Genomic DNA, 24,124 nt, shown 5'->3' with positions numbered 1-24,124 from the left:
CAATTCCTGATGACTCTGCCTCTGTCCCGGTGCAGAATGGCACCTCCCAACCAAGCAGTCAGCTCTGCTCCTGCACCATTCATTATTTCTGCGGCTGCCTCCTGGGGAGACAGAGTTGAGGACGGTCCGAGGTGGTAGAATCCCCAGTGAGCTGCGCTAAGTGGCAGTGGTTTGAATTAAAGGCGACTTGAGGGTGGATTGGGATGATTTATTCTCAGTGCCAGAGCTGTCTGACCCTGCTCTGTGTAAGAGCTTGCCAGCATCCCGGGAGTGATTTGTTCACAAGTCTGCACTGATTAAAGAAAGGGTATTGGTAATCAAGAGACTGTTAGAGAAAAGGCAGAACGAAGTCCGGGCCAGATGGGTCACGTGACTTCTTGGGGTGCCCAGAGTCTGTACCACACGAGTCCGGGAGCCAGAGACTGCCCCCATCCTGGGAGATAGAGGAGACTGGAGGTACAGTGAGCAAAAGCAATCTAAACTAAGACCAGTTACTATGTAATTGGGGGTATTTAACTTTTTTCCTTTTAAGCTAAAGAAACAAGGCCTACAACTATTAACCTATTCATACAAGAGTCCATGCCCAGAATAACTTAGCACATCTCTTGTCTCGTGTGCCAGCACACTCTGGCCACTCCACACACTCACGTGTCCTGTCCCTTGACCCAGGCCGTGTCCATAACTAGAACCCCTCCCCCTCCTCACTAGCAAAACTCTACTCAGCCTTTAAGACCCTTGTCAATTTACACTCCTTCAAGCCATCCCTGTTGTGCTGGGCATGGCTAATTGCCTCTGCTCTGTGCTTGCACGTATTGGTATGTCCCTCACTGTTGTATAATCCTAATTATACTGAAATTATTCCAGTTCATTTGATCTTCCTACATATTTGCATATGCATAAACAACAAAGAAGGTGGTTCTCTTATGTCCTATGTGAATGGTAGCATATTTTGTCATTTTGCAACTCTTTCAACATCTCTTAAACTTATCCACGAATCATGCTCTAGTTTATTATACCAGCTTTATAATATCCCATTGTGTGAATACACTACACTTTATCTGTTCCCCTACTAATGGGCATTTAGGATGGATTTCTTTTTTTATTGCTAAATACAACCTGCACCAAACATTCTTGTGCTTCCTCACGCCTACACTTAAGTATTTTTCCAGGTTATGTCTAGAAGTAGAGTTGCTGAACCGTTAGGTACATGTGTATTCAGTTTTACTAGATAGGTCCAGTGACTTTTCAGAATCGGTTGTTCTGGTTCCCATTTGAGCCAGCAACGTAGGACAGTTTCTTTGTCCTCATATCCTCCTCATTTTGTAGTGTCCAAGTTCTTAGTTATGGCCCCTGCGGACTGCCATTTTAGTCTGCGGTTTTCTGATGTCCGGTGAAGTTATCTTTTCTTAACGCTTATTGGTCATACGAGTTTCTGCTGTGAATTTCCTGTTCATAGCATTTGCTCATTTTCCACGTTGTAACCACTTGCATCATTTCTGGTTTTTTTTTTTTTTTTTTCTTGGTCTGTAGGACTCAGTGAAGGCTAAAACCTGTTTTTTTTTTTTCCTCATCTATAATAACTTATCAAAATGTTTCCTGAGTCCGTGGGTAACCAGAAAAAATTTAGCAAGCGTTTAAAAGATGAAGAATTGCACGTGAGTCCTTTACACACAGGAGTTGGGAGTCCTAGGGTAGAGTTGATGGGTTGAGTAGTAATAATCTCTTTTCTTTGTGGGTGCCATTACATACTTTTAAAGTACTTCTAGATCTGTCACTTCTCAAAGCAGCCTAGTGAGGTAAGGAGGAGAGACCTTTCAACTGTGATCTTTAGACCTTGGGCAAGCTTTCCCCTAAGCCATCACAAAGAGTGGTGTCAGGTTTGGCAAAGGCTCTTGTTGCCATTTTACGAATTGCAGAATTTGAGTATTTTGAAATGTACATTGAAAATACATTGAAGTGTATTTGTTGCAACTAGATGGTCTTTAAGAATGTTCCACGAACTGGACTTTGCTAATTGCATCTTCACGATGTTGAGAACGTGTTCCTTTGTCCTCTGTTTCCTGTAAAAGGGCAGTAAAATTCAGAAGCTTGATTAAGGTTGGATTTTTGGCACCCGTTTGGGACATCCCACCGGGTGGACTTCGATGGGGAGTGGATGTGTAGAACACAAGCGTTCCTGGACTGAAGAGCTTCTGTAGTGCAGAGCTAGGCTTAGGTTTCTGTGAGTGAACGCTTGCCTAACTCAAGGCCTCACCTGACTCCTCTCAAAAATAGGAGTCGGACATTTTCATGAGTATTTGTTATTGTGATCTTTTAAACAGTAGGGATTTGCTTTCAGCTGCCCTGTTTGCCTTGTTAATAACAGATGCCAGCTGAGCCTCATGTAGTTTTGGGACATTAGTAGCTCTGGCTTGGATTTCACTGAGAAGAGGTCGAGGGTCAGTCTGGATTTTGGATTTTCTTTCAACCTCTGTCCCTCAAATTTCGTAGACCACTGAAAATGTATAGTAGATATTTTTCAAGTGTTTTAACAACCAAAACAAATGTGAAAAGGATTAAAATACTAATATATTCATTACTGATCCATTAACAATGTGATGCTTTATAGAAAGTGAATAATCATGCCAGGCCATTTAGTCCCTCACTTTTAAATTCTTATCGGGTGTTTTGAACTGTGCCCCTACAGCTGCATGAGAAATGGCATCCAGAGGGTGAGGTCTTCCTGATATGATCTAGTGATGAGATGTAGAGGGGTTGGTGTTGATCTTTGGTCTCTTTCTCGGAAATACCATTTATCAGATGGGAATGACATTTGACTGCTTAGTTGTGGAGATCTGATCAAAGCACAGGAAGGTTTGCTTTTCTCACCAAAAGTTCAGAGCTCTCAGATACTGGCATTGATTTAGTAGCTCAAGTGTGTCAGAGTGGTGAGCTCTGTGATTCTTCAGACCTTTCCTTCATGGTCCCAAGGTGACTGCTACAGCTGTAGCCATCACCACACGCATTCCGGGAAGGATCTGGAGAGTCCACCAGTCAACTCCTTACTCTCACTGGCCATCCTTAGGAGCAAAGGAGGCAGGAAATGAGGTTTTATTTTTAGCTCTGCTCATTGCCATCCCAGCAGCGGAGGAGGTTCTGTAAGGAAGAGGAGAGAGAGGACATGGAGCTGCTACCACACACATACCACCTAGAACTCCAGAAACTTTCCTGGTTTTGCATACCTCTTGTGTGTTCTGTGCAGGCCATCGGAAATGCCAAAACTACTCGCAATGACAACAGCAGCCGATTTGGAAAGTATATTCAGATTGGCTTTGATAAGAGGTACCACATCATTGGGGCCAACATGAGGACCTACCTGCTGGAGAAGTCCAGAGTGGTCTTTCAGGTGAGCGGTACGAGTTGGGCCCTTTTGTACTTTTCCCCCCATGAGTGATGCTCACTTGCTCCCTGACCCACTCCCTGTGCCCGGAGAGCAATCTCATCTTTTGGATACACTTGTTATTTTGGCTTTCTTTCCTTAAGTCAAAAAGTATTCGTGTGAATGCTGTGGGCATCAGGCCCGAGCATCTTCCCAGGTGGGTATTGTTTTTAGATTCAATCAAGAAACCTAATGAATGCCTGTTATGTACTAGCCCTGCGCTCGATACCAGAGATACAGGCAAGAAGAAGATAGTCCTGTTCCTCTTGGATTTGAGAGTCTTAGGATTAGGGGAATGTTGTGGGCTTCAGCTTCCCCAGGAACCTTCTTACTTTGTAGGTTATATTTAAACAAAAAACAAAAAACACACTACCTGGCCATCTACTTAGCCTGAAAACAGTCCTCCCCCAGCCCCCTTTCAGTGTTCCCTCCCTGACCTGAGACGGTGCACGGCCTTCCCACCCTGGCACTCAGCTGCCTTCAGAGGGGACATCCAAAACAGCCTCGGCTGCTTCTCAGAGACGCCCGTCAGCGTGCTGATGCCTAACAGACCTCTAATGGATTTTTTTAACCAGCTTTCTTAGTTTTTCCCTTTTTCTGTTCAGGCTTTCTCCCCACCTCCCAAATTGTTTTGACAGCCAGCCCCACATCCTTACGTCCTGGCAGCAAAGGAAACAGCCCGCTGTGCTGGGTGCAGGTCACAGCTGCTTGTGGCTCTGGCCAGAGTCTTCTCTGAACACCCCTCGAGCCTTCCTCTTCGTTTGCTCAGGCCTCCTGACCCCCTACCCCCCAACGCCACCACTCTGTCAGTTTAAGGCAGGTGTAGCCCGAATGTCTGCCGTAAGTCCTGCCTCCATCTGGGACCTTTAGTGACTGCCCCAGCCTGACATGATGGGCAAGGGCAGAGCTCTGACTAGGTCCAAGCCTCCCAGAGGAGAAAGGGAGCCTACCACAGGCAAGTCACAGTCTGTGTACCCTGAGCCAGGCAGCACGGATATCTGAAGAAGTGTGTGTTGGTTGGCCAATCCACCACTCGTGGAGGAGAGGTGATCCTCTGGGAGAAAAAGAAAATAGGTGAGAGGTAAAAGTCCTCAGGCTCGAAGAAGGAGCACAGCCGTGAATGGAACATCTGGAGGTGGGGGTTGCAGGTGGCAGAGCCGGGAGGGAAGACGTGAACACGAGTCTTGACCTCTGTCACCCACAGGACTCTGGGATGAGAGCGAATGAGGGGATGATCTCAGGGGTCACTGCCTTAAAACTGTTCAGCTTGTTTCCTCCTCCAGGCAGACGATGAGAGGAATTACCACATCTTCTACCAGCTCTGTGCTGCCGGCAGTCTTCCAGAATTCAAAGAGCTTGCACTAAGTATGCAAACGTGTGTGTGCCCGGGGGGGGGGGGGGGGGGGGGGGCGGTGGCTACGGCGGCAGCAGGTGCTGCCTTCAGGAGGCTCTGCTCAGAGCCCTCTGTCCTGGGTTCTTGTCCTAGCTCTGCCTCCTGTGTGGGCATGTCCTCACCCTACCCCAGACCTCCTTGAGCGTCATACCCAATCTGTAAACTCGGGCTAATTGTCCCCAGGCTTCCTGCCACAGAAATCCGTTTGAGGGGGGAAGAGGCAGGGGTTAAAGAACAGTATTTTGCAGAGCACACAAGAATTCCATGAGTTATTTTGAAAAATGATTCCACTTTGGACAGCATAAACAGTATGTCCCCGCCATGAGGATCTAGAGATTTAGCTAATGCACATCATGTCATTGTGGCCCCTGAGTTTTAAGTCCTACTTAAGGATGGAGCTGAAGGAAAGGAGGGAGCAAGAGGTTGGGGCAGGATGAAGATGGATGGACCAGAGGGAGCTTTAGGCGCCACGGTGCTGATTTCTCCGGAGCACGTGGGGCACTGTGGCAGCCCAGTGCCGCACCTGGCGGGGGCGGGGCACACGGGGGGGGGTGGGAGGGGATGGAGAGACCAGAAGTGCTGCTCAATCGAGTCACCCAGTTGCAGCTGTCAGATAAAAAAAGACAGCCTTCCAGTGGGTCTAAATCCCCCCCCTCGTGTCTGCTAGTGCTGTTGGCTGAGGGCTTTGGCAAGTGTCGTTTACGTGGAGGCTGTTGGTGTGGAGCCAGGGCCAAGAGAGAGGAGCGAGCAGGCTTTAGGTCTTCAGACCACTGATGGAGGGCCTCTCCTTGCGGCCCAGGGCCTCCCTCCTTCCGTGCACTGAACTTGGTAAGGAATATTGATGGACTTCTGGCCCTGAGTCCTCAGAGCCCTCTCCCGACTGAGGTGTGTGATGTCACAAGCCTGGGGGGCCCCGTCGCATCCTGTGTTTGCCAAGTATCCTGTCTCTGGCCTGTTGTCTGGATTTGAGGGGGTGTGGAGAGGTTCAGTAGTAGCAGATGGTGTGAAGAGCTGGGTGTCTAGATAGGGGTTGGTTGGTCCTTGTGCATCTGCAAGAGAAACCGACTGCCGAGGCTGCCCACGACCCGAATCGTAGCTGGCTTCAGGGCCCAGCACCACATCGACCTCTGACGGCACCAGCCTGTGTTCGTTGTAGCTGAGACGCACCAGGTAGTTCACACCTCAGTCTGGCCTCCTAACTCTCTGCTTTACTTGCTTATGAATTCCTGCCGCGTTTGGTGCCTGGGTGCTGCAGTTTAGCGCTGGGTCCTTTGCTCGTTCACTGAGCCCTGCACAGGCGGGGTTAGGCACCAGGGACATAGCACTGCACGTAGCCGTTGTGGGTGCTGCCCTCGCCTGGCTTGCAGTCCGGTACAGTACACGGGGATAGGAGTACGCTGAGTGAAGCGTGGCTGAGGCGGGTCTGAAGGTTCCCAGGGGAAGTAAATCGAGAATCCGAGGAGGAAGCCTGGGAGGGCATATTATGCTGGTTTTCTGCTGTACTCTATTCAGTGTTTGCAAGTCAGCATCTCCCCCGTGAAGCTGTAAACACCTCGGGAGTGACGGGTACAAGCCTCGTTTGATACATCCTTCTCTGAGCTGGCACCTTGGCCTCGGATGTTGGTTTATGGCCACAAGTGACCAGGAATGCAGGCCACACCAAGGGCCTTTGCCATCCTCCTCTTTCCTTCCCAGAGCTGGGGACATGGGCCCAGCTAGACTTTTTAGGGCCAGCCTGTAGGGGATGAAACTTTTTTCAAATGTCAATTTTTATAGAAAAATGAACAAGTACTGGCAAGATCCTTTGAATTTGGACCATTTTATCCCAAATGTAACTTTGAGGATATAGGGGGAGAAATCCTCCTAATATTTTTTTTTTTTTGCACTTATGTAAGTGCATTGAACTTTAAAAAAAAAGGGGGGGTGGCTTTTCCTTATTCTATATTGCAGCAGGATGTCAGACTCCTTGGGCCCCCAGCTGGAGCAATTGAAAACTACCCGATCTGATGATCAGTTTCTTGCACTGTCCCTTCAAGAACATCTTCCGAAAGCACAGAGGTGTTGATGAGCTCTTGTGCTCAGGGTGAGGCTGTGTTTGGCCTCGTGGGTGCATTGGCTGTGAGCACTGAAGCCTGACACTTAGTTCCACAATAACCCTGGTTGAGTGGTTGGAAACATGAAGTAAATGAAGGACTAGCCAGTGGTTCCTAGTGGGTAGACTGCCTTGCCTCCTCCTCCCTTGTCTTCACCTAGAACATGCTCCTCAAGTGTGCAGAAGTCTCGGCAAGACCCCTTGGCCGGCGAGGGCTTTGTGCAGTTGAGAGTGGAGAAACACTCCATACACACTTCCAGCCATCCACGCTTCCTTCTGCCCTGTTGGTGCTGGTCTGTTGCATTAAAATGACAACAACAATACTCCCGTGAATCATTGGTCAAAGTGTGAATAAATAATGGTAAAAAGAGGTGTAATGGGCTTTTAGTTCCTTAAATACAGCCTTCAGGTAATAAGGAATAAATTTTTTATTTTTCACTTCCATGGGTGTGTTGATAGTCTTCTGAACAGCCTCTCTTGCTTTGCATAGTTGGAGCAAAGCCTCCCAGGTGAAGTGACAGCTGGCAGCCGGGGCCCCCCGATGGTCCCCTGCTCTAAGCACTGGGCTCATGCCTCCTCTGTGGGCTGCACACGGTCTGATCTGTACATTGTACAGTGTCTATCTGGTGAGCCAGTTTCTAGGGGACTTTGTGGCATATATCTCCTTGGAAATGTGGAAAATAGAGACCCAAACTGGAGGACGAGATGTTGCTCCGGGATGGGACAGTCAGTGCTGGCTTCACGGGCTGGAAAATAGAGCCAGGATCCAGGGCAGCTAAGCTGGTGGCAGAGGACTGTCTCCTGTTGGGATGTCTCTCACTAGGGTCTGGAGTGTGATGGTGCCAGAGCTGATTGCACACCTGAAAGAAGATGATGATCTCGATTGGATTCAGATCATTTAGTAGAGTGAAGCTGTGACTGACCTGGGTGGGCCCCAGCCGGAGGAAGTTACCCTGTGGGGCCCGAGTTTGGGATCTAGCAGTGGGGAAGGTGGGCGGTCGGTGTGACTCAGAACATCAGGCAGGGGGGCCCTGGCTGTTGACAGTGAAGGGGTCTTGGTAGACGCTGAAAATGCCTCCTTTCCTCCAACAGGGAGGTCTGGTGCCTTGTGTATTTTTCTGGTGTGTCAGCTGATAGCTTCTGATAACAAGTTGGGTTGTGTTTATGGCAGAACCATGTCATAAACAACCATCTCCACAATAGGATGATCAAGTAATGGGCTCCCAGGCTGGCCAAAGTCTGGGAGAGCCTGGGTAATCCCTTCAAAGCCTGGTTCCTCAGTTTGCCTAGCTGAAAAATAGGAATAAGTATATCCAGTCCTCTTCATGTGGGGCCTGCAAAAATCATCAAAGGAAGTACTTTGAAAGGTGAGTGAAAAGGAAAAATGCTTTTCTTAAGCCTTCGAAACTCTTCTATACTGTGCTAAAGCTTGTGGGGTGGAGGGTTCTGTATAAAAGCTGAACATAGCATCTTCCACAGAGACCTGCTGTGACTTCCTTCATAACCATTTGCCTTTCCTGTGTCTGTCTGTGAGCTGGGGCTTAAGTCCTTCCTCTCCCTGCTCAAGTGCCTCTAGTCATCAGGGTTTGGGTTCCTCCTCCAGGAAGCCTTCCCTCATAAGCTACGGCTGATATCCTGCTCTCCATGCCTGTGGCAGTGTAGCCTGACGGTCTAGCTCGGGCTGTGTGAGGCAGGGTTTGGATCTGAGTTGGGCCACTTCCTAGCTGGGCCTGGCAATGTGCACTTACAGGAGGAGTGTGGCTTGTAGCAGAGGATGCAAGATGGGAAATGGAAGAGACCGGAAAGGAGAGGTGGGCAGGGCCTCTGTGGGCCTGGATTGCGGGGGGGGGGGGGGGGGGGGGGGGTAGAGCTGAGGAATGACAGTAAGGAAATGGGTGGATCAGGGACAAGAGATCGGGAAGGGAAGGACGGCCCAGCCCTGAGTCTGGAGGGGCTAGAGGCATGGCTGCATCACAAAGGACCCAGGAGGTTCTTTGAGGGTCTTTGACCTCTGTCTTGAGGCTACTGGGGCAGGAAGCGTTCTCTAAAAGGCTTTAAATGGGGGTGCAGTGTGATCAGAGTTACCAGCAGCGTGAAAGTGGGTTTGAAGGAGCAGGAAGACGGGGTTAGTCTTTGGCAACAGTCTGCAGACAACAGATGTACGCTGAACGTCAGGCATGAGCAGCGGTAGTCGGAGTGGAGCAAGGAAGGAGACTCGAGAAGTTCGTAAGGGGGCACAGGGGCAGATCAAGGTGTTGAAGGAAGACTGGACATTGCAATGAAACTGCATCTAAGCATGTTGAACTGACGTGCATTTTACCATATGCACACAAGGGGAAATAATTTTACTAGTCTTTACTGGAGAAGAACACCAGTGTCCAGCTTTGGTGTCTTGTCAAAATCAAACATTATACATTTAGAAATTCCAAACACTGGGGGGGTTGTATTACACAAAGGTACTGTATTTTGTGGAAAATGTGATTTTCCGGGGGGAATTTTGATTAGGTGCACTTGTTGCCCTGAATGCCGACCTCCAAGCGTGTCGCACGGATGCTACCTGGGTCTTGTTGCGTTGTTGCCCTCTGCTAAGGTTCGCTCTGAATTCTAAGGCAGAACCGGGGCCCCTCCTAACCAGTTGTCCCCCAGGCTGTTTTCAGAGGCCTGACTGAGAGGAATTGAGCTGGAGGTGAGAGCAAACACATGAGGGTCTCAACTTGCATCTGTTCATGTGCCCGAGGAACTCAGGGGTGCCCTAACTTGGTAAAACAAATGAACAAAAAAACCATGTTACCTTGGGCACATCAATGCCTCTTCTTTGTCAAATGAGGTTGTCACACTAAGCTTATCGACAGTTATGGAAGTCTGTGATTCTAGGGTAGGTGTACCTCTCACTGTATATTAGATCTTTTTTTTCTTTTAAAGATTTGTTTACTTTAGAGATAGAGTGTGTGCAGGAGCAAGAGGGGGAGAGGGGGAGAGAATCTCAAGCAGACTCCACACTGAGCACAGAGCCCAACATGGGGCTCGATCCCAGAACCCCAGGATCATGACCTGAGCTGAAACCAAGAGTCGGATGCTTAACCGACTATGCCACCCAGGTGCCCCTCACATCCTTTTTAAAAACAAGTCTGTGGTGAATCCTGTAAACTGAACCACCAATGACTTTTTATGTTCACGTGTTTTTCACATATTAGTTTTATACAAACACAGCAATGCATTCTGTCAGCATAGTATAATGCTCTGTGTCTCCTTATCCAGTTTTCTCTCCATTTGCTGTTGTCAGTAAAGATAAGGGTTGCACATCCAGCTCGGAATAAAATTTTGGTCTGGGATGAGTAGAAATCCTCATGGGTCATGATCTGTGGGTAAACCGGGTTGGAGCTTCTCTCCAATGCCTGATGCCTTTCCTTCTCACTTCCCACAGCGTGTGCAGAGGACTTCTTCTATACCTCGCAGGGAGGAGGCACGTGCATCGAGGGTGTAGATGATGCTCAGGACTTTGAGAAGACACGACAAGCCTTCACACTCCTGGGTAAGCAGCTTCTGAGTGGGAAAAGGCCCAGACAGTTGACTTCATGGAGAGTAGAAAAGCACGACAGTGTCCTGCTTTGCCAACCTTCGTAAGCCCATGAGAATCCCTGTTGCCCTTGGTGAATGTTGTCTTACTCTTACTCCATCGCAACCCTCAGACTCCAGAGTTTAAGACTTGTACCTTTGTTGATCTGTCTTAAAAATAAGGGTTTGAGAGTCATGCTCTTAGGCACTGCAAAGTGGCCTTTCCACTTCCTCAGGCCACTGAAGCCAGTGGAGAAAAACGAAAAAGCCACATCTTCTCGTGCTGTGGTCTGGGTTTGGAGGCCATGTATTCTAGCAGAAAAAGCATGTCTTTAGGACCAAACCAACCCATGTAACAATGTCCTGGGATCCGAGTTGGAAGCAGACTATAAAGGTCTGGTAGCATTCTCACATACACAGTGTCCTTTCCGTTACCACTTTTTCCATAGAGCGCGTAACCGTGGAATTCTTCAAGATCTCTCTGTCCTCGTATCACTACTCGGTCTTTTGGCTAACGTCAAGGGTCGTCCTGGGCATAAAGGGCAATAGAGTGAGAGAAAACTCCTTTCCCTTGCCATTTTTGAGGAAGAGGAACCTAAGTGGTAAAGTGGAAGGCAAGCCTTTCTTAACTGTGAAATTGAATGAGTTAATTCCTGGAACCTGCGGCCAGAAAAAACAAAGCTTGCCAAGTCAGCCTGATACTCAGGAAGCGGCTCAGGACAGGACAGCTGTTGCGTTTTTCCCCAGCCCCTTCTCTGGCAGAGGTAGACATCTGGTTTGAGTCATGTGACTACTTCAGAGCTGCATTTCTTAAGTCCTTTGGTGGGAATATGGGCAGTCTTACCCAATGTCCAAATAAAACATGGCTAAGCAAGACACACCTTAATCTCTGTATGGTAGAAGCAGGGTTTCATGGACTGAAATCTGAGTGCTCTTCATGTCTCTGAATAACCGGTGGGTAGACATACTTTGTCTTTTGTACCCATGAAATAATGATCTAAAAGCCACACTGGTTATTCCAATGAAAAATATCAATTAACTAGAGCAGTAGCTGATGATTATAAAAAGGGTACAGGAGGACTTTAGGGGTCCAGAAGTAGCAGGTGCAAAAGGGCAAGGAAGAGCAGCTGATACAAGAACTGTTTACTGGCTAAGATTTCAGCCACTTCTGGGAACATGTGGTTAGCCCAAGAGCAGGAAGCCTGCTGGTGAAGAATCCTGCCAGAGGGCGTGGGCCATTGCTGGTCTGCAAGGCAACCTGCAGTTGCCCCAGCGTGTGGGGGGGACCAGAAGGTCTCCAAAGCAGCTGCTAATGAGGAGAGCATGGCCTGAGGGCACCGCAGTGGCTTGTCTGGGGTGTTGCTGTGCTGCTGCGATGAATCAGAACTGTGGAGGACCAGAACCAAGAACACACATGTCCTCTTGCAGCTCGGTCACTACAGTGCTCTTTGACCAAGCTGACCATTCCACCAGTGGGCAAAGGGGAAATGTTCACCGGGTCTTGCTCCAGTATCCCAAAGCGGGGCGGATTGTAAACTGAGAGATAATAAATTGATAACTGGCACCCCTGACTTCTCCAACGTCCCATAATCATTTTATTCTTCAGTTGGGGAGCAGGTTTGGAGGGGACTTGCCAAGCAGGGGAACAGTGTGCCCGGTTTGACCGGAGGCAGGAGGAGGCCCCTGGAGTCGGCTTTGAGCAGTGGGTGGGCGCTGATCCGAGGAGCAGGCGGTTCCCTCCAAGGCTCGAGGAGCTGGGTGCTTTCATTCACAAAGGAAATGGCATTGGAGAATCTATTGAAATAAGCCTTTCTTCCCTACTCTTCAATAAACGCATCCACTTTTTTACTCCCGCTTTTTCTTAAAGGAAAGATTATAAATAATTGGGGCTCTTTGAGCCATGTGCTCTTTTGAAGCAGCTATTCCGCTTTGCCAATGTTGTGTGAAAGTAGCCATAGAACACAAATGAATGGGCATGACTCTTCTAATAAAACTTTATTCATAAAAACACACCGTGGGCTATGGGCCATAGGTTGCCAACCCCTGCTCTACCCCTTCAGTTTTATTGTTTTGATTTTTGGTTTTTTGCTTGTCATAGTGAGGTACTGCTTATTAGGATAGTGTATAAAGAAGGGGCTTTCTGGTCAGTATAGTGCAGCCATCCTAACTATTGTTAGGATTCAGAAGTCATTCAGTGTCTACTACTTAAATTCCTACCATGACAGTGTGGTGAAGGCTTTGGAAATGGACAAAGCATTCGTTCCCAAGAAAAAGTGAAGGAGAGAGAAAAGTGATCTGTTCCTTCTGGGTTGGTTCAAAACCCACTTCCTGACTAGTAGGACCTATTTGAGAGCAGGACCCACTGAGCTCTGATTGAAAGCCTAGTACTCTACTCCCCACACGGGGGTACCACCACCAAGTCCCCTGTCTTGTCTGGGGGTATCAACCTCTGACTTGAACCGGTCTTCCTTTTTTCCATCTTATTCAGTTACACTAAAGTTTTTTGGCCTCCAGCTGTTTATTTTTTTAATTAGATTAAACAAAACCAGATATTTGAATGGCTCATGCATTTCTGTACACATTTGCAGTCTATGTAACGTCATCAATGCAGTTCCATTATTTGGGTTTCTGAGCACCTATCTGCCAAGGCAAGAACAGGGATTCATTATATTGCTATTTCTTTGTATAGTTTAAAACTTAAACTTTAAAACGAATTTAAAAAGTAAATCCCAGCCCCTATGAAGCTTACACAGTGGTAGTCCTCTGTCATTAGTGAAGTCTAGAGTTAATTTGTCTAGTTCACGCTTGGGTTGTCCACTTTGTGGATAGTTTTTAATCCCAGTATAGTCCATCCTTATCTCCCAGTTATACAGGTGTCACAGACTTTTTTTTTTTTTTAGCCTGTGTAAGTTATTGCCTTTAAAAATAACTGTAGCTGGAGAGAAAGATGGGGGACCACTGCATTATTTCTTAAACTGAGTGGTAGGGTGACTGGTGTCCTTTACTCTGTAGCCTTTTTCTGTAGGTCTGATCTTTTGCAATTCAGAAAGAAAGGATGTCTTAAAGCTAAATATCAACTCTACAAGATGATCTGTGTCTTTGATGACTTACGTGTTCAAGTCATTGTGGCAGTAGGTGCTCCCACAGAAGTTCGAGGTCAGGCGTGGCAGTCCCTGCGAGGGAGTGTGGGGCGTGGCCCCATCCAGCAGTGCCCGAGAGCCAGCTGGCTGTCCATCTCCTCCAGCAATGCTCCCAGAATTTCCTCCTCTTCCTCCCCTGTTGGCACTTCGGATGTGGGACACAGATGTTTGCTGGTTATTGTGTTCAGAGAGAAATGACTGCACATAAATGACTATTCTTATTAAACTCATAAAAACATCCATAAAGTATTTGGTTGAAATGAAGTTTAAAATGAGTCTGCATGATTGCTGTCTCTCCTTTGCTTTTGGAGAAGTTAAAATGGTAGCATAACCCATCTGGTTTGATCAGGACAATCAGAGCGAGACTCTTTCCCTTTTAGTCCAGGGAGCCCCTTTGCCCTCTGTGCTGTTACTATGCAGTGGTAATTACTTGGTGAGGAGCCTGGATCATTTTAGGAGTCATTGGCCCAGAAAGGAAAAATCAAACTTTTTTTAAGGTCCTTTAAAAAAGGGTAAAATGTCCTTTCTATCTTACCATGGATGCTAAGTGTCATTCATTCTTTTTTTTCCCCCCAGGAGTGAGAGAGTCCCATCAGATAAGCATTTTTAAAATAATTGCTTCTATCCTGCACCTTGGAAACGTGGAGATTCAGGCTGAGCGTGATGGTGATTCCTGTAGTATATCAGTAAGTCGCACACCAGCACCCAAGATAAAACATACACAATTTATTCCGCTCTTAGAGTTTGATACAACTGAAATGTGTCTTTACACTCAAAGGACACTCATAGCTTATTTATTCTTAACTGTAATGGTTTCTGTTCTCTTGCTGATAATTTTTTAAAAGAACACATCCTTTTCAAATCGGCTGCCATCAAATGTCTATCACCAAGGGCAGGGAATTTAGTGGCTATTAAATAAATTCTTTTTCTTATGGATTGCTTTTCCAAGTACCCCAAGATCCACGGAATTCTACAGAGTGTTCTCAATCCATGAGTACCTTCTGAGCTCCCAGCTGAGGTTCACTCAGCAAGGAGATGAAGCATTGGACACCATATTTGGTGACTGTCTCCAAGGAGCTTACAGTGTAATTGGGTAGACAAAAGACCCCGCTTGGCAAGATTTTGACAGTATGATGCAGAATATTGAGACATCTATGTGAAAGTATTGCAAGTTGTGAATTACTCCATAAATGCTCATAGTGACTGTTATTTTCCTGGTGCCCAATGTAGCACCAGATACGTGCTAGGTAAGAAATGTCTAAGTGGGTAGATGTGAGAGATGGTGGAGACATGTAGTCCTATAGACAGCAGCTGGGTTGTGCTCTCTGCTGTGTCAGCCTACGTCCAACCCGGTATTCTCACCTTGAATAAGTGAATCTGCAATTTGCTGATTATACACCCTTCTTGTTCTCCTTAGTGGCTAAGTCCTGGGGAGGTATGAAGGGTGATTCTTGTTCCCAATGACTTAGAATTTACAAACCCAGATTCTGGGAAAAGACAGAAGACAATCCTATAGAATATGAATGTGGGCCTGTGTCCATGCCACTCACAACTAAATGCTTTTTCAATTGAACGAATACTTATGAACCTCCTGCTGTTTGCCTGGAGTTAGGGCTTATCAGAAGTTGAAACTGGTCCTGCCTTTAGAGAGAGGACCCTCGCCCTTGCCCCATATATTTTCCCTGAAAGAAAAATGGTCTTGAGGGTGGGATGTCTCCCAGACCCTGGGATCATGACCTGAGCAGAAGGCAGACCCTTAACTGAGCCACCCAGGCGTCCAGATGGTTAACCTTTCTGAGTCTGCTTCCTCATCTGTGGAGTGGGCACTGATATTACCTTACCTTAGCCCAGTGCTCACGTGATTGCATTCTTGACTCAGCTTTGTTGGAGGCAGAATGGACCTTGCGGGCATCCCTGTTACTTCACAGGCTTGGGAAAATGCAGGCCCGGAGAGACTATACTGAAAGTTAACGGCCCCATTAGGCCCCAGCCAGTGCGGTTTCCCCCGTGCTGATGTCCCACAGCATGTACCTAGCCCGGTGCTGGGCACACAGTGTGCGCGCAGGAAGCGCTTCACTAAGTGGTTGCTGGTGAAAATCTCTCTCAAATGGATTTTGGTTTATTCCTCTGGTACAGAGGGTGGGCCTCCTGCTGGAAAGGCTGTCTGTCCATACGAGGTATGCCTTCTGCTCGGTAGTTTTGATTTTTAATTAAAGCATGAAACGGTGTTCATGACTGCCAGAGTTACCTTGGAGAGGCAGCAGCATGCAATTACTTGGACACCAGAGGCAATTTGTTTCTTGAATTTGGCAATATGGGCCCACAGACTCTAATCTACCTATGATACTGGTGATTTTGAATGGATTTAGCATCATTTAATTAAGCTTAAATGTAATTGCATGATGTTAAATCAGTCGCAGTTAGCACCTTTCATCAACAGTCAGAAGAGGGTAATAGAGGGGCGAGCCACATCCCACTGCAGCAGCCGGGAACCTGTCCTGAGGTGATTATCAAACACTTCCAGAACTTGTGGTTCTGTCTCGGCCGCGTTCACCAGGGAGGTGCCAGGGAGGGCAGGGCTCCAGGGAGCAGGCCTCGAGCGGTCTTGTTGGCTGCTAGCAGGCCATCTACAGGTCAGGGAATCCAGCTGCAATGCTATGCTGACCAATTAAGAATTTCTTGGAAGTAGGTCAGATTAAGAAGTTGGACTTTTGCCACCCCTGCACCTGTTGCGTGCCAAGCAGTCCCCAGGCATTTAACACTGCTACATATGGCTTTCTCTTGGGGGAAGGAGGCCGGCAGGTTCGGGCTGTAATGTTGCAGAGAGAAATTTTCTGTCCGTCAGCCCCACGTGCTGAGAAGATGAGGGCCTCCCCCTCCCCACCCAGCCCAGGCTGACTCTCTTCCCCAGCTGGATTAGGAGCTCTGGGCCACAGTCAGGGGTGCCTCCATCCCCATCATTCTCTTCATCTGAAAAACAAAAGGGATCAGATTAGAATGATGATTCCCAAAGAATTTTCCTGGGAACTTCAGCCCTAGGCAATTTCTTAAGATAAGAGACTATGAACTCTGAGAAACAAACTGAGGGTTGGGGTGGGGGGGGTTAGCCTGGTGATGGGTATTAAAGAGGACATGTATTGAATGGAGCACGGGGTGTTATAAGCTAACAATCATGGAACACTACATCAAACAAATAATTAAAAAAAAAATAAGGGTTCTTTGGTCAATTAAGTTCAGGAAATGCATGAAATGTCTCTTGGTGCTTTCAGGATCTGTTAACAGCCCAGCTCAGCTGCGTCTAACCTGGTGCCATCCCTTGGCCCCTGTTGGTTAGGTAAAGCCCATTAACGTGCTTTGTAACTGTTGTTCCGCAGACTACATTTCGGAAGAACACTGGCCTTCCTGGGAGGTTCTTTCCTATTCTGACATTGTTTTGTAATTGTGTTTGCTTTGGGTAGATGGATTTTAAATATCTATATAGAAGAAAAAAAAAGGCTGAGGGGGAAATGGTACAGTTCTCTGCATTAATTTTCATTGAATGCTTAAACTCTCATTTAAATCCTACATGGCAGCCTCATCAGAAAATGAGCCCCACAGCGAAGGCAATTTAGGGCCATTGTGGAAGGTAGCACATCATGTTCTGAAGAATTCCCTTTCTGCCTGAGAGTTAATAAGCAATCCAGCAGGCTCGTGGCTGGGTTATCGGCTTTCCCGGGGGTGGGGGGGTTGGACTTAGACAAGGGAGCGAAGAATGGGTTTTTTTTTTTTTGTGGGGTGCCCTTAAGTGAAAAGCAAGGCGTATCTGACTTACACATGTGGGTGAAATTAAGACCTGTGGGTGATGCACTTATCAGGACCGGAAGACCATGTGGTATGATAGGTACTTTGGGTAAATGAGGGTCAAGATCGGAGGCAGCTGTGTAAGCTGGGTGGAAGGCGCTGCTTACCTCTATAGAGAAGGGTTTTCAGGAGGAGGAATTCCTAGTTTTCCCTCCAGCTCTAAAAGGGTGGTGGTACCAGTTGCAATGTTCCAAATGGTTCTTCTCGGGTCAGAGTTTGTTCTGTATTCTTGCCGTTTGTCCTCGCTTTCCACATTGATTGGCTTCTTTCCCCAGGCAGCAAGGGCTTTTAAGAGTAGAACACCAAGTATGTGTTACTTAATATCACTGAGGCTAAGGTGCAGGAAAGTGGGCTTGGAACAGTGCGTGCCAGTGTGGGGAAGGCTGTCCCATTGGTTCAGCTGTGCACTCATTTCAGAGCATACAGCTCTCAGACCAGGTGCTGCTGGTCAAGGGTAATGCTTGCACATGAGGACTTTGTTCCGGGCTGTGGGCTCAGCCCTGCATGTGGGACTCCGCAGAAGGAAACTGTACATTTACTGTGATTCTGCGTCTGCGGCTCTGTACGATTACTGCTGGCTTCTGGCTCCTTATTCTTAATGGATTTATCCATCCCCAAGTCATCAATTCTCATTCTGCTCCCTTCACTCAAGGAGTTCTCCCTAGCCTGTGACATGGCTGGCAGTGGAGGAGGACAGAGGGAAAGTTGGGAAAGCTATTGTTTCTTAAAGCCCTGACCATTTGGTGTAATGGTCAGTTGGAGCAACACTCTTAGGGGGCTCACTTGTCCCTCCACTTGGTGTGTGAGTGCGTGAGCCCGCCAACGCTGCGGCTAGAGATAACCTGGGTCTATGGTGCTGGGCGGGCTCGTTGTGCCCCTGGAGGGAGAGGGCACGGTGGCAGGCTTGCCCTCGGCCCGCCCCCCCCCCCCCACTGAAACCATCCCCCGTGTCTCTTCCAGCCCCAGGATGAGCACCTGACCAACTTCTGCCAACTGCTAGGGGTGGAACACAGCCAGATGGAGCACTGGCTCTGCCATCGCAAGCTGGTCACTACCTCCGAGACCTATGTCAAGAGTATGTCCCTGCAGCAGGTGCTCAACGCACGCAACGCCCTAGCCAAGCACATCTACGCCCAGCTGTTTGGCTGGATCGTGGAGCACATCAACAAGGCCCTGCACACACCTCTCAAGCAACACTCCTTCATCGGCGTCCTGGACATCTACGGGTAGGCCCGTGCCCCGCCGCCTCTCACTCTCTCTCACTCCACCTGATGGTTGTGTCTTCCTTTTTTTCTTTTTTTTTTTTTTTAAGATTTTATTTACTGGAGAGCGTGAGAAAGAGAGCATGATCAGGGGTGGGGGGGGGGCGGCAGAGGGAGAAGCAGACTCCCCCAATGAACAGGGAGCCCGACGCAGGGCTCGATCCCAGGACCCTGGGATCCTGACCTGAGCCGAAGGCAGACGCTTAACCATCTGAGCCCCAGTTGTGTCTTCCTGCTAGCATTTCAGAGTTGGCAGGGAGCCTTGGAGAAGCTCCCCAGGCTTCCCGATTCTCAACCAGGGAGTGTGACATGTGGGAGCATTTTTTGTCATCACAGTGACTGGGGTCTCTACTGGCACCTAGTGGCCTGAGGTCCAGGATGCTAGGTGTCCAAAAACATGGAGGACAGTTCCAAAGAAGAGTTCCCAAACCCCAGTAGCTCCTCTATGGAGAAGCCCTGTACACACTCTTCTTCACAACTGGGAAACAGGCCCGGAGAGGGAAGGGTCTTGCCCAATACTGGACCAGAAGCTGCTCTGAACGCAATTTCAGGCTTTGTGTCTCAGCTGTTTTATTCAAATCTACCATCTGACCTCATTCACTATAGTCCCTATCATGACGGTTATTATAATACCATGATTTTGCCCATCACTATAAGACTTGTGTGTGGTCATTCTTGAGGCTTCTCTTCCTTTCAGAATTCCAGCCTAACAGCAAGGACTTATTTATAACAGCATCTTTTTCAGGGAGAGGCAACATGGCTCAGCGGAAAGTCTACATGACTAGGCGTCAGGAGACAGGTGGTGTAACTCATGCTGGCCCCAGCTCGCTGGATGATGCTCCACAGATCACAGCCTCTTTCTGGTGTTTTGTTTCGATAGCTTGAAGTGAAGTGCTGAGCCATAGTCTCTGAGGTTCTTCCCAGATCCTTCTAGAGTTCTTTGAAATTATACGTCCTGGTTTGCAGCCTCCTTTGTACATCTTTTATGATCAGTGTCTTGCCTTCTTTAAGCCAATAATAGATTGAATCCTCTTGGGTCTTTATATCACAGAAGGTTATGGCTTCTGTCTTAAAATAGAAATTCAGACCCACGGAAGTGCAGAGTTGTAAGAACAGGGCTGCTCTGGTAGAAACAGCTGCTTAGTGGGCTGATGAGCTGGGAACTTGCCTTATGTTGAGACTAGAGCAAAGAGAACCTCCTAGAAGCGGCCCCATCCCCATCCCCATCCCCATGCAAAGATAGGCTGTTCTAGTTACATCTCTGCTGCTCTCGTTCACTGTTGGGTTTCAAATCAAACCGTGTTGCAGGGTGTGGAGGACATGGAAGAAAGAAACTTGATTTCTGGTGTCACAAAGGCCTGCTGAAGAACTAAGGCCCATACATGAGCTACATAGTACAATGAGGCAACAGAAGAAATTATAGCAGAGTCCATGTGAGGGTTTGGACACTCAGTGTGGAATGATTATCAAGGCAGGAGAGGGCATGCTCGTTGGCACCATTAGGGAAAGCTTTATGTGGAAGGTGGGGTTTGAACAGGATCTTTTAAAGGGAGGGAGTAAAATACGGGAGGTGGGGGCAGCACCATTGGGAACAGGAGTACTGTTGCGATGGTAGGAAAAAGCAAAGTGTGGAAGGGAAACCTCATAGCTGGTGAACCAGCAGTGGAGCATCACCCGAGAGCGGGGAATAGGGTGCGTCTTCCTCAGGGTGCTTCAGGGTTTTATCCGAGCAACTGGGTACGGGGCATTTCTCCTCCTGGCCGCTGAGTGCCTGCTTTGTGTCAGCCCCTCCCGTTTCTCTGTAGAGAGCATAGGCCAATCCATACCCTGGGAACCTACCTCCTCATTGTCCGTAACTCCGTTATTCTCTCTGTCATGAATATTTTCAGGAAATTGGGTTTCCCCCAAAAACCTGACCTTTAGTGTTCCCTTCTGAAGTAAGACCCAGAGCAACTCTGGCTGCAGCATTTGACCCGGTTTCCTGACTGTACCTGGGCAAGAATCTAATTTACTGTGTTTCTGATCCGGGAAGACGAACAGGCAGGCTCAGTGTTGTGAACAGCATGTGAAAACGTCGTGACTTCTGTGCTTCCGCTGCTGACCTCTGCTATGGTTCCCTGCTGTCTTCGCGGCACCGTGGCTTCACAGAGACGGTCATCCCTTCCCGGGCAGCCGCAGTGAAAGGCTTTGCTCCTTGCTGGCGTGTCACGCTGCTGGGTCTGGAGACGCCAGCTGGGCTTGTGCAAGCTGGATTTTGTGCTTCTATTTGCCGTTTTCTTTTTCATTGTTGAGTCTGTTCTCTCTCAAGTCCTGTGACTGCTCAGAGGGGAGAAATTGACTTCAGGGAAGGCTTGTCTGTGGTTTGAGCTGATTGGGCCTGTGGTGAGGTGGGAGGCTGGAGAACTCCGTGTCCTGGCCTGGGCATCCTCTGCTCCTCTTGGAGCGGCTGTGGCTTCCTCTGGGACATCCGACAGCTGTCCTGTGCGGGCAGGGCCCCACGGTAGGGCCACGGACCGGCGTACCTGAGACGTTTCCTACCCTTTGTGCTTCCTTCAGACGTGCTATGCTGTTTTATTTTCTCTTTTTTAAATCTTTGTTCGTTCTTAGGAGCTCATTTCCTTTTTCACGCTGTGCCCCAAAGTGGTCCTGTTTGCAAAGCAGTGCACTCTCCTCTTGCAGAGATCCAATGCCATATTCCTCCATATGCTCAATGTAGTGCCACATTCCTGCCCTCTAGGCAGAGTTCAAGATGGTAAGTTAGATACGGGGTGGGCTCAGAGTTGACGAGCTGGCTCTCTATATGCGCCATCTGTTGCCAAGAAAGCACTTAGAGACTTTCCCTGAATGTCTGTAAGCATGTTCCTCAACAGTTTGAGTCTGCCGAGAAATTACTGTAAAAATTTGCGCTGACCTAGGCTCTCTTTTCTGACCAGAGGGTATGTAATGAACTCTTAGGAGGTTAAAACCAAAAACTTCACCACAGGCAAGCAGGTCGCTTGGACCTTGGTGGTACTGTTTCTCCTCCGTTGGGTCAGTGACATCATTTTTTTCATCTGGAAGAAAATGACAACGTTGGAGGGAAGTCTGTGCTGCCCTTGCATTGAGCTATTTACTGTCCTCTCCCTTTTGCAATCCTGGTGTCTGTCTCCTTTCCGATGGACTCAGATGCCTTCCAGAAAGCCACTGGATTTTTTTTTAATGTGGCCATCCCTCCGTTATCTGGGATGGGTGTCACACCTGACATTCTTCCAGTTGTCTTCTCCACCCACCCCCCCAATTCCAAACTGATTCCTGTCTTTACACTTCATTCCTAATGTAACTATGGGAAGTGGTTCTAAGGAGGAATTCATCCTCCATGGCATCAGAAAACTCCAGCACTATTTATTTTTTGAGTTTTCTACCCAAATCCCTGACCACCAAACAGTAGAGAGGGCGAGAGGGAAGGATCATCTCCCCACGGTCTCATTGTGTCTCAGCGTGTCTCAGCCCCATGACGGGGAGACATGGTGCACGTAGATGCCCTTGGGATGACCTAAAGTCTTTGATTGTCTTCTTTCTTGTCATCTGTGAGCAAAAAGAGCGGCGTGTGAATGCTAGAAAGAATGGGAAGGATGGTGGGGGTGTGCTTCTGAATACATTAAACCCCATTCATTAGGAAGAAAGGAATAAGGAATTATCTCCCTCTTAATCAGGTTACAAATGCGTGAAGCTAGCAAATGAGAGTCTGATTGCCACTCCCTCCCCAGCAAGTAGACACTAATTAGTAATTACTGGGATAACTGTCCCCAGATGAACTCTAGTCCCTATTCAGGAAGTTATTGGCTCACTAGTCAAGCTCCTTCTAGAAACAACTGAAAAGGGTTCTCTAGGGTGGGTGAGCCACTCCAGAATTTTCTGTAAATGTTGAAAATGTTACTACAGAATCAGCAGCCAGAGTGAAGACTCATTTCTTTGTAGATAAGAAAACAGTGCATGAACCAGCATCACCCATAGGTACCTCCCCTTAACATGACATTCTTACTGGTGGTTCGGACAGTAGAAAAAGCTGTGAACCCCCAGATAAATGGCACAACTGTGGTTAGCCGCTGCTCAGAGGCCAGGCCCCCAGGTTCTCCTGACCGTTTCCTGACACCCGGTGTCCTGGCAAGAAGGATGGTTTCCCTACAACTTGCTCCCCTGCCTCAGCTCCAAAAGTACAAAGCAAGCCACACCCACGGAGCAATGTGGCCAACCTGAGACCATCTCTTTCCCTTCAGTAAGGATCTGCAACGCTGCCTGCTGCCTGTGGGTGTTTCTTACCAGGTGGGGGATGGAAATTAATAGGACAGAGCCGGGCAACTTTTGGCCGGGCTTTCCTTTTCATGTTACATTAACCAGTGCTTGCCTCTCCAGGCTTGAGGAATTGGGACTGGAATTGGAATCCTTCATTCCTCTCCCCTCCTTGAGGCAAAAAGAAATAGATGGCTTCAATTTAGGGAAAAACGCATTTATTTGTCTTTGCCTTGAGCCTTAGACATACCAGGGTAGCAGGGGCTTTGGCTGGGGCCAGCCTGGTCTTGCTGAGGACAGTTGGCCTAGGAGACATGTGAAGGTAGGCAGGGTGGAGATTCGCGCCTCATGCTGAGGAACAGTGCGGGGGGCAGGTTGGGGGGGGACGGTGGAGAGGAGCAGGGTGGGCCCCAGGAGGCAGGAAATGGGCTTGCTGGGATTTTCTATCAGTTCTAACAGATATTTTCTGTTTCTTGTGATATTTCCTGACTTTAAACTAGCATCCATCTCTACTCGGTGCTTTTTAACAATACGGTTTTTTTAAAATAATTTTTAAAACTGTAGCTGGAAAAGCATGTAACATAAAACTTACCATTGTAACCATTTTTTAAAAAGATTTTATTTATTGCAGGGCGGGGGGGAGAGAATGAGCCGGGGTTGGGGGGGCAGACTCCCCACTGAGGAGGGAGCCTGACTCGGGGCTTGATCCCAAGACCCTGGGATCACGACTGGAGTTGAAGGCAGCCGCTTAACTGACTGAGCCACCAGGCACCCGTCATCTGACCCATTTTTAAACGTACAGTTCAGTGGTGATAAGTATATTCACATTGTTGCACAACAGAACTCCAGAGCTCTTTCATGTTGGAAAACTGAAACTTTATACCCATTGAACAGCTCCTATTTTTCCCTTCCCACCAGTCCCTGGCAACCACCATTCTACACTGTTTCTATGACTTAGGACTACGTTAAATGCCTATGTAAGTGGAAGCGTATAACATTTATCTTTTTGTGACTGGCTTCTGTTAGCGCAAGTTCCTCAAGACTCATCCGTGTTGCAGCCTGTGACAGAATTTCTTTTTTTAAAGCTGAATAATGCTCCAGTGTGTGTATATACCACACTTTGTTTAACCACTCTTCTGCTGATAGATGTTTGGG

At 48.0% G+C, this 24,124-nt stretch overlaps 1 protein-coding gene across 2 annotated transcripts in view; it reads left to right on the top strand.

The window, feature by feature from the left end:
• MYO5B (myosin VB) overlaps positions 1–24,124 on the top strand; it is a 350,709-nt gene that overhangs the window by 209,336 nt on the left and 117,249 nt on the right. For both annotated transcript variants that reach the window (XM_027575563.2, XM_027575564.2), the window contains exons 6-10: positions 3,242–3,385; positions 4,702–4,783; positions 10,328–10,435; positions 14,175–14,284; positions 18,399–18,664. In XM_027575563.2, coding sequence (XP_027431364.2) covers positions 3,242–3,385; positions 4,702–4,783; positions 10,328–10,435; positions 14,175–14,284; positions 18,399–18,664 — 710 coding nt within the window. The remainder of the gene's footprint in view (positions 1–3,241; positions 3,386–4,701; positions 4,784–10,327; positions 10,436–14,174; positions 14,285–18,398; positions 18,665–24,124) is intronic.

Source organism: Zalophus californianus, chromosome 14 (assembly GCF_009762305.2).
Source record: "Zalophus californianus isolate mZalCal1 chromosome 14, mZalCal1.pri.v2, whole genome shotgun sequence".
Taxonomy (NCBI): Eukaryota; Metazoa; Chordata; class Mammalia; order Carnivora; family Otariidae; genus Zalophus; species Zalophus californianus.
The sequence above is the reverse complement of the archived record's forward strand: the minus strand, read 5'-3'. Positions and strand labels throughout refer to the sequence as shown.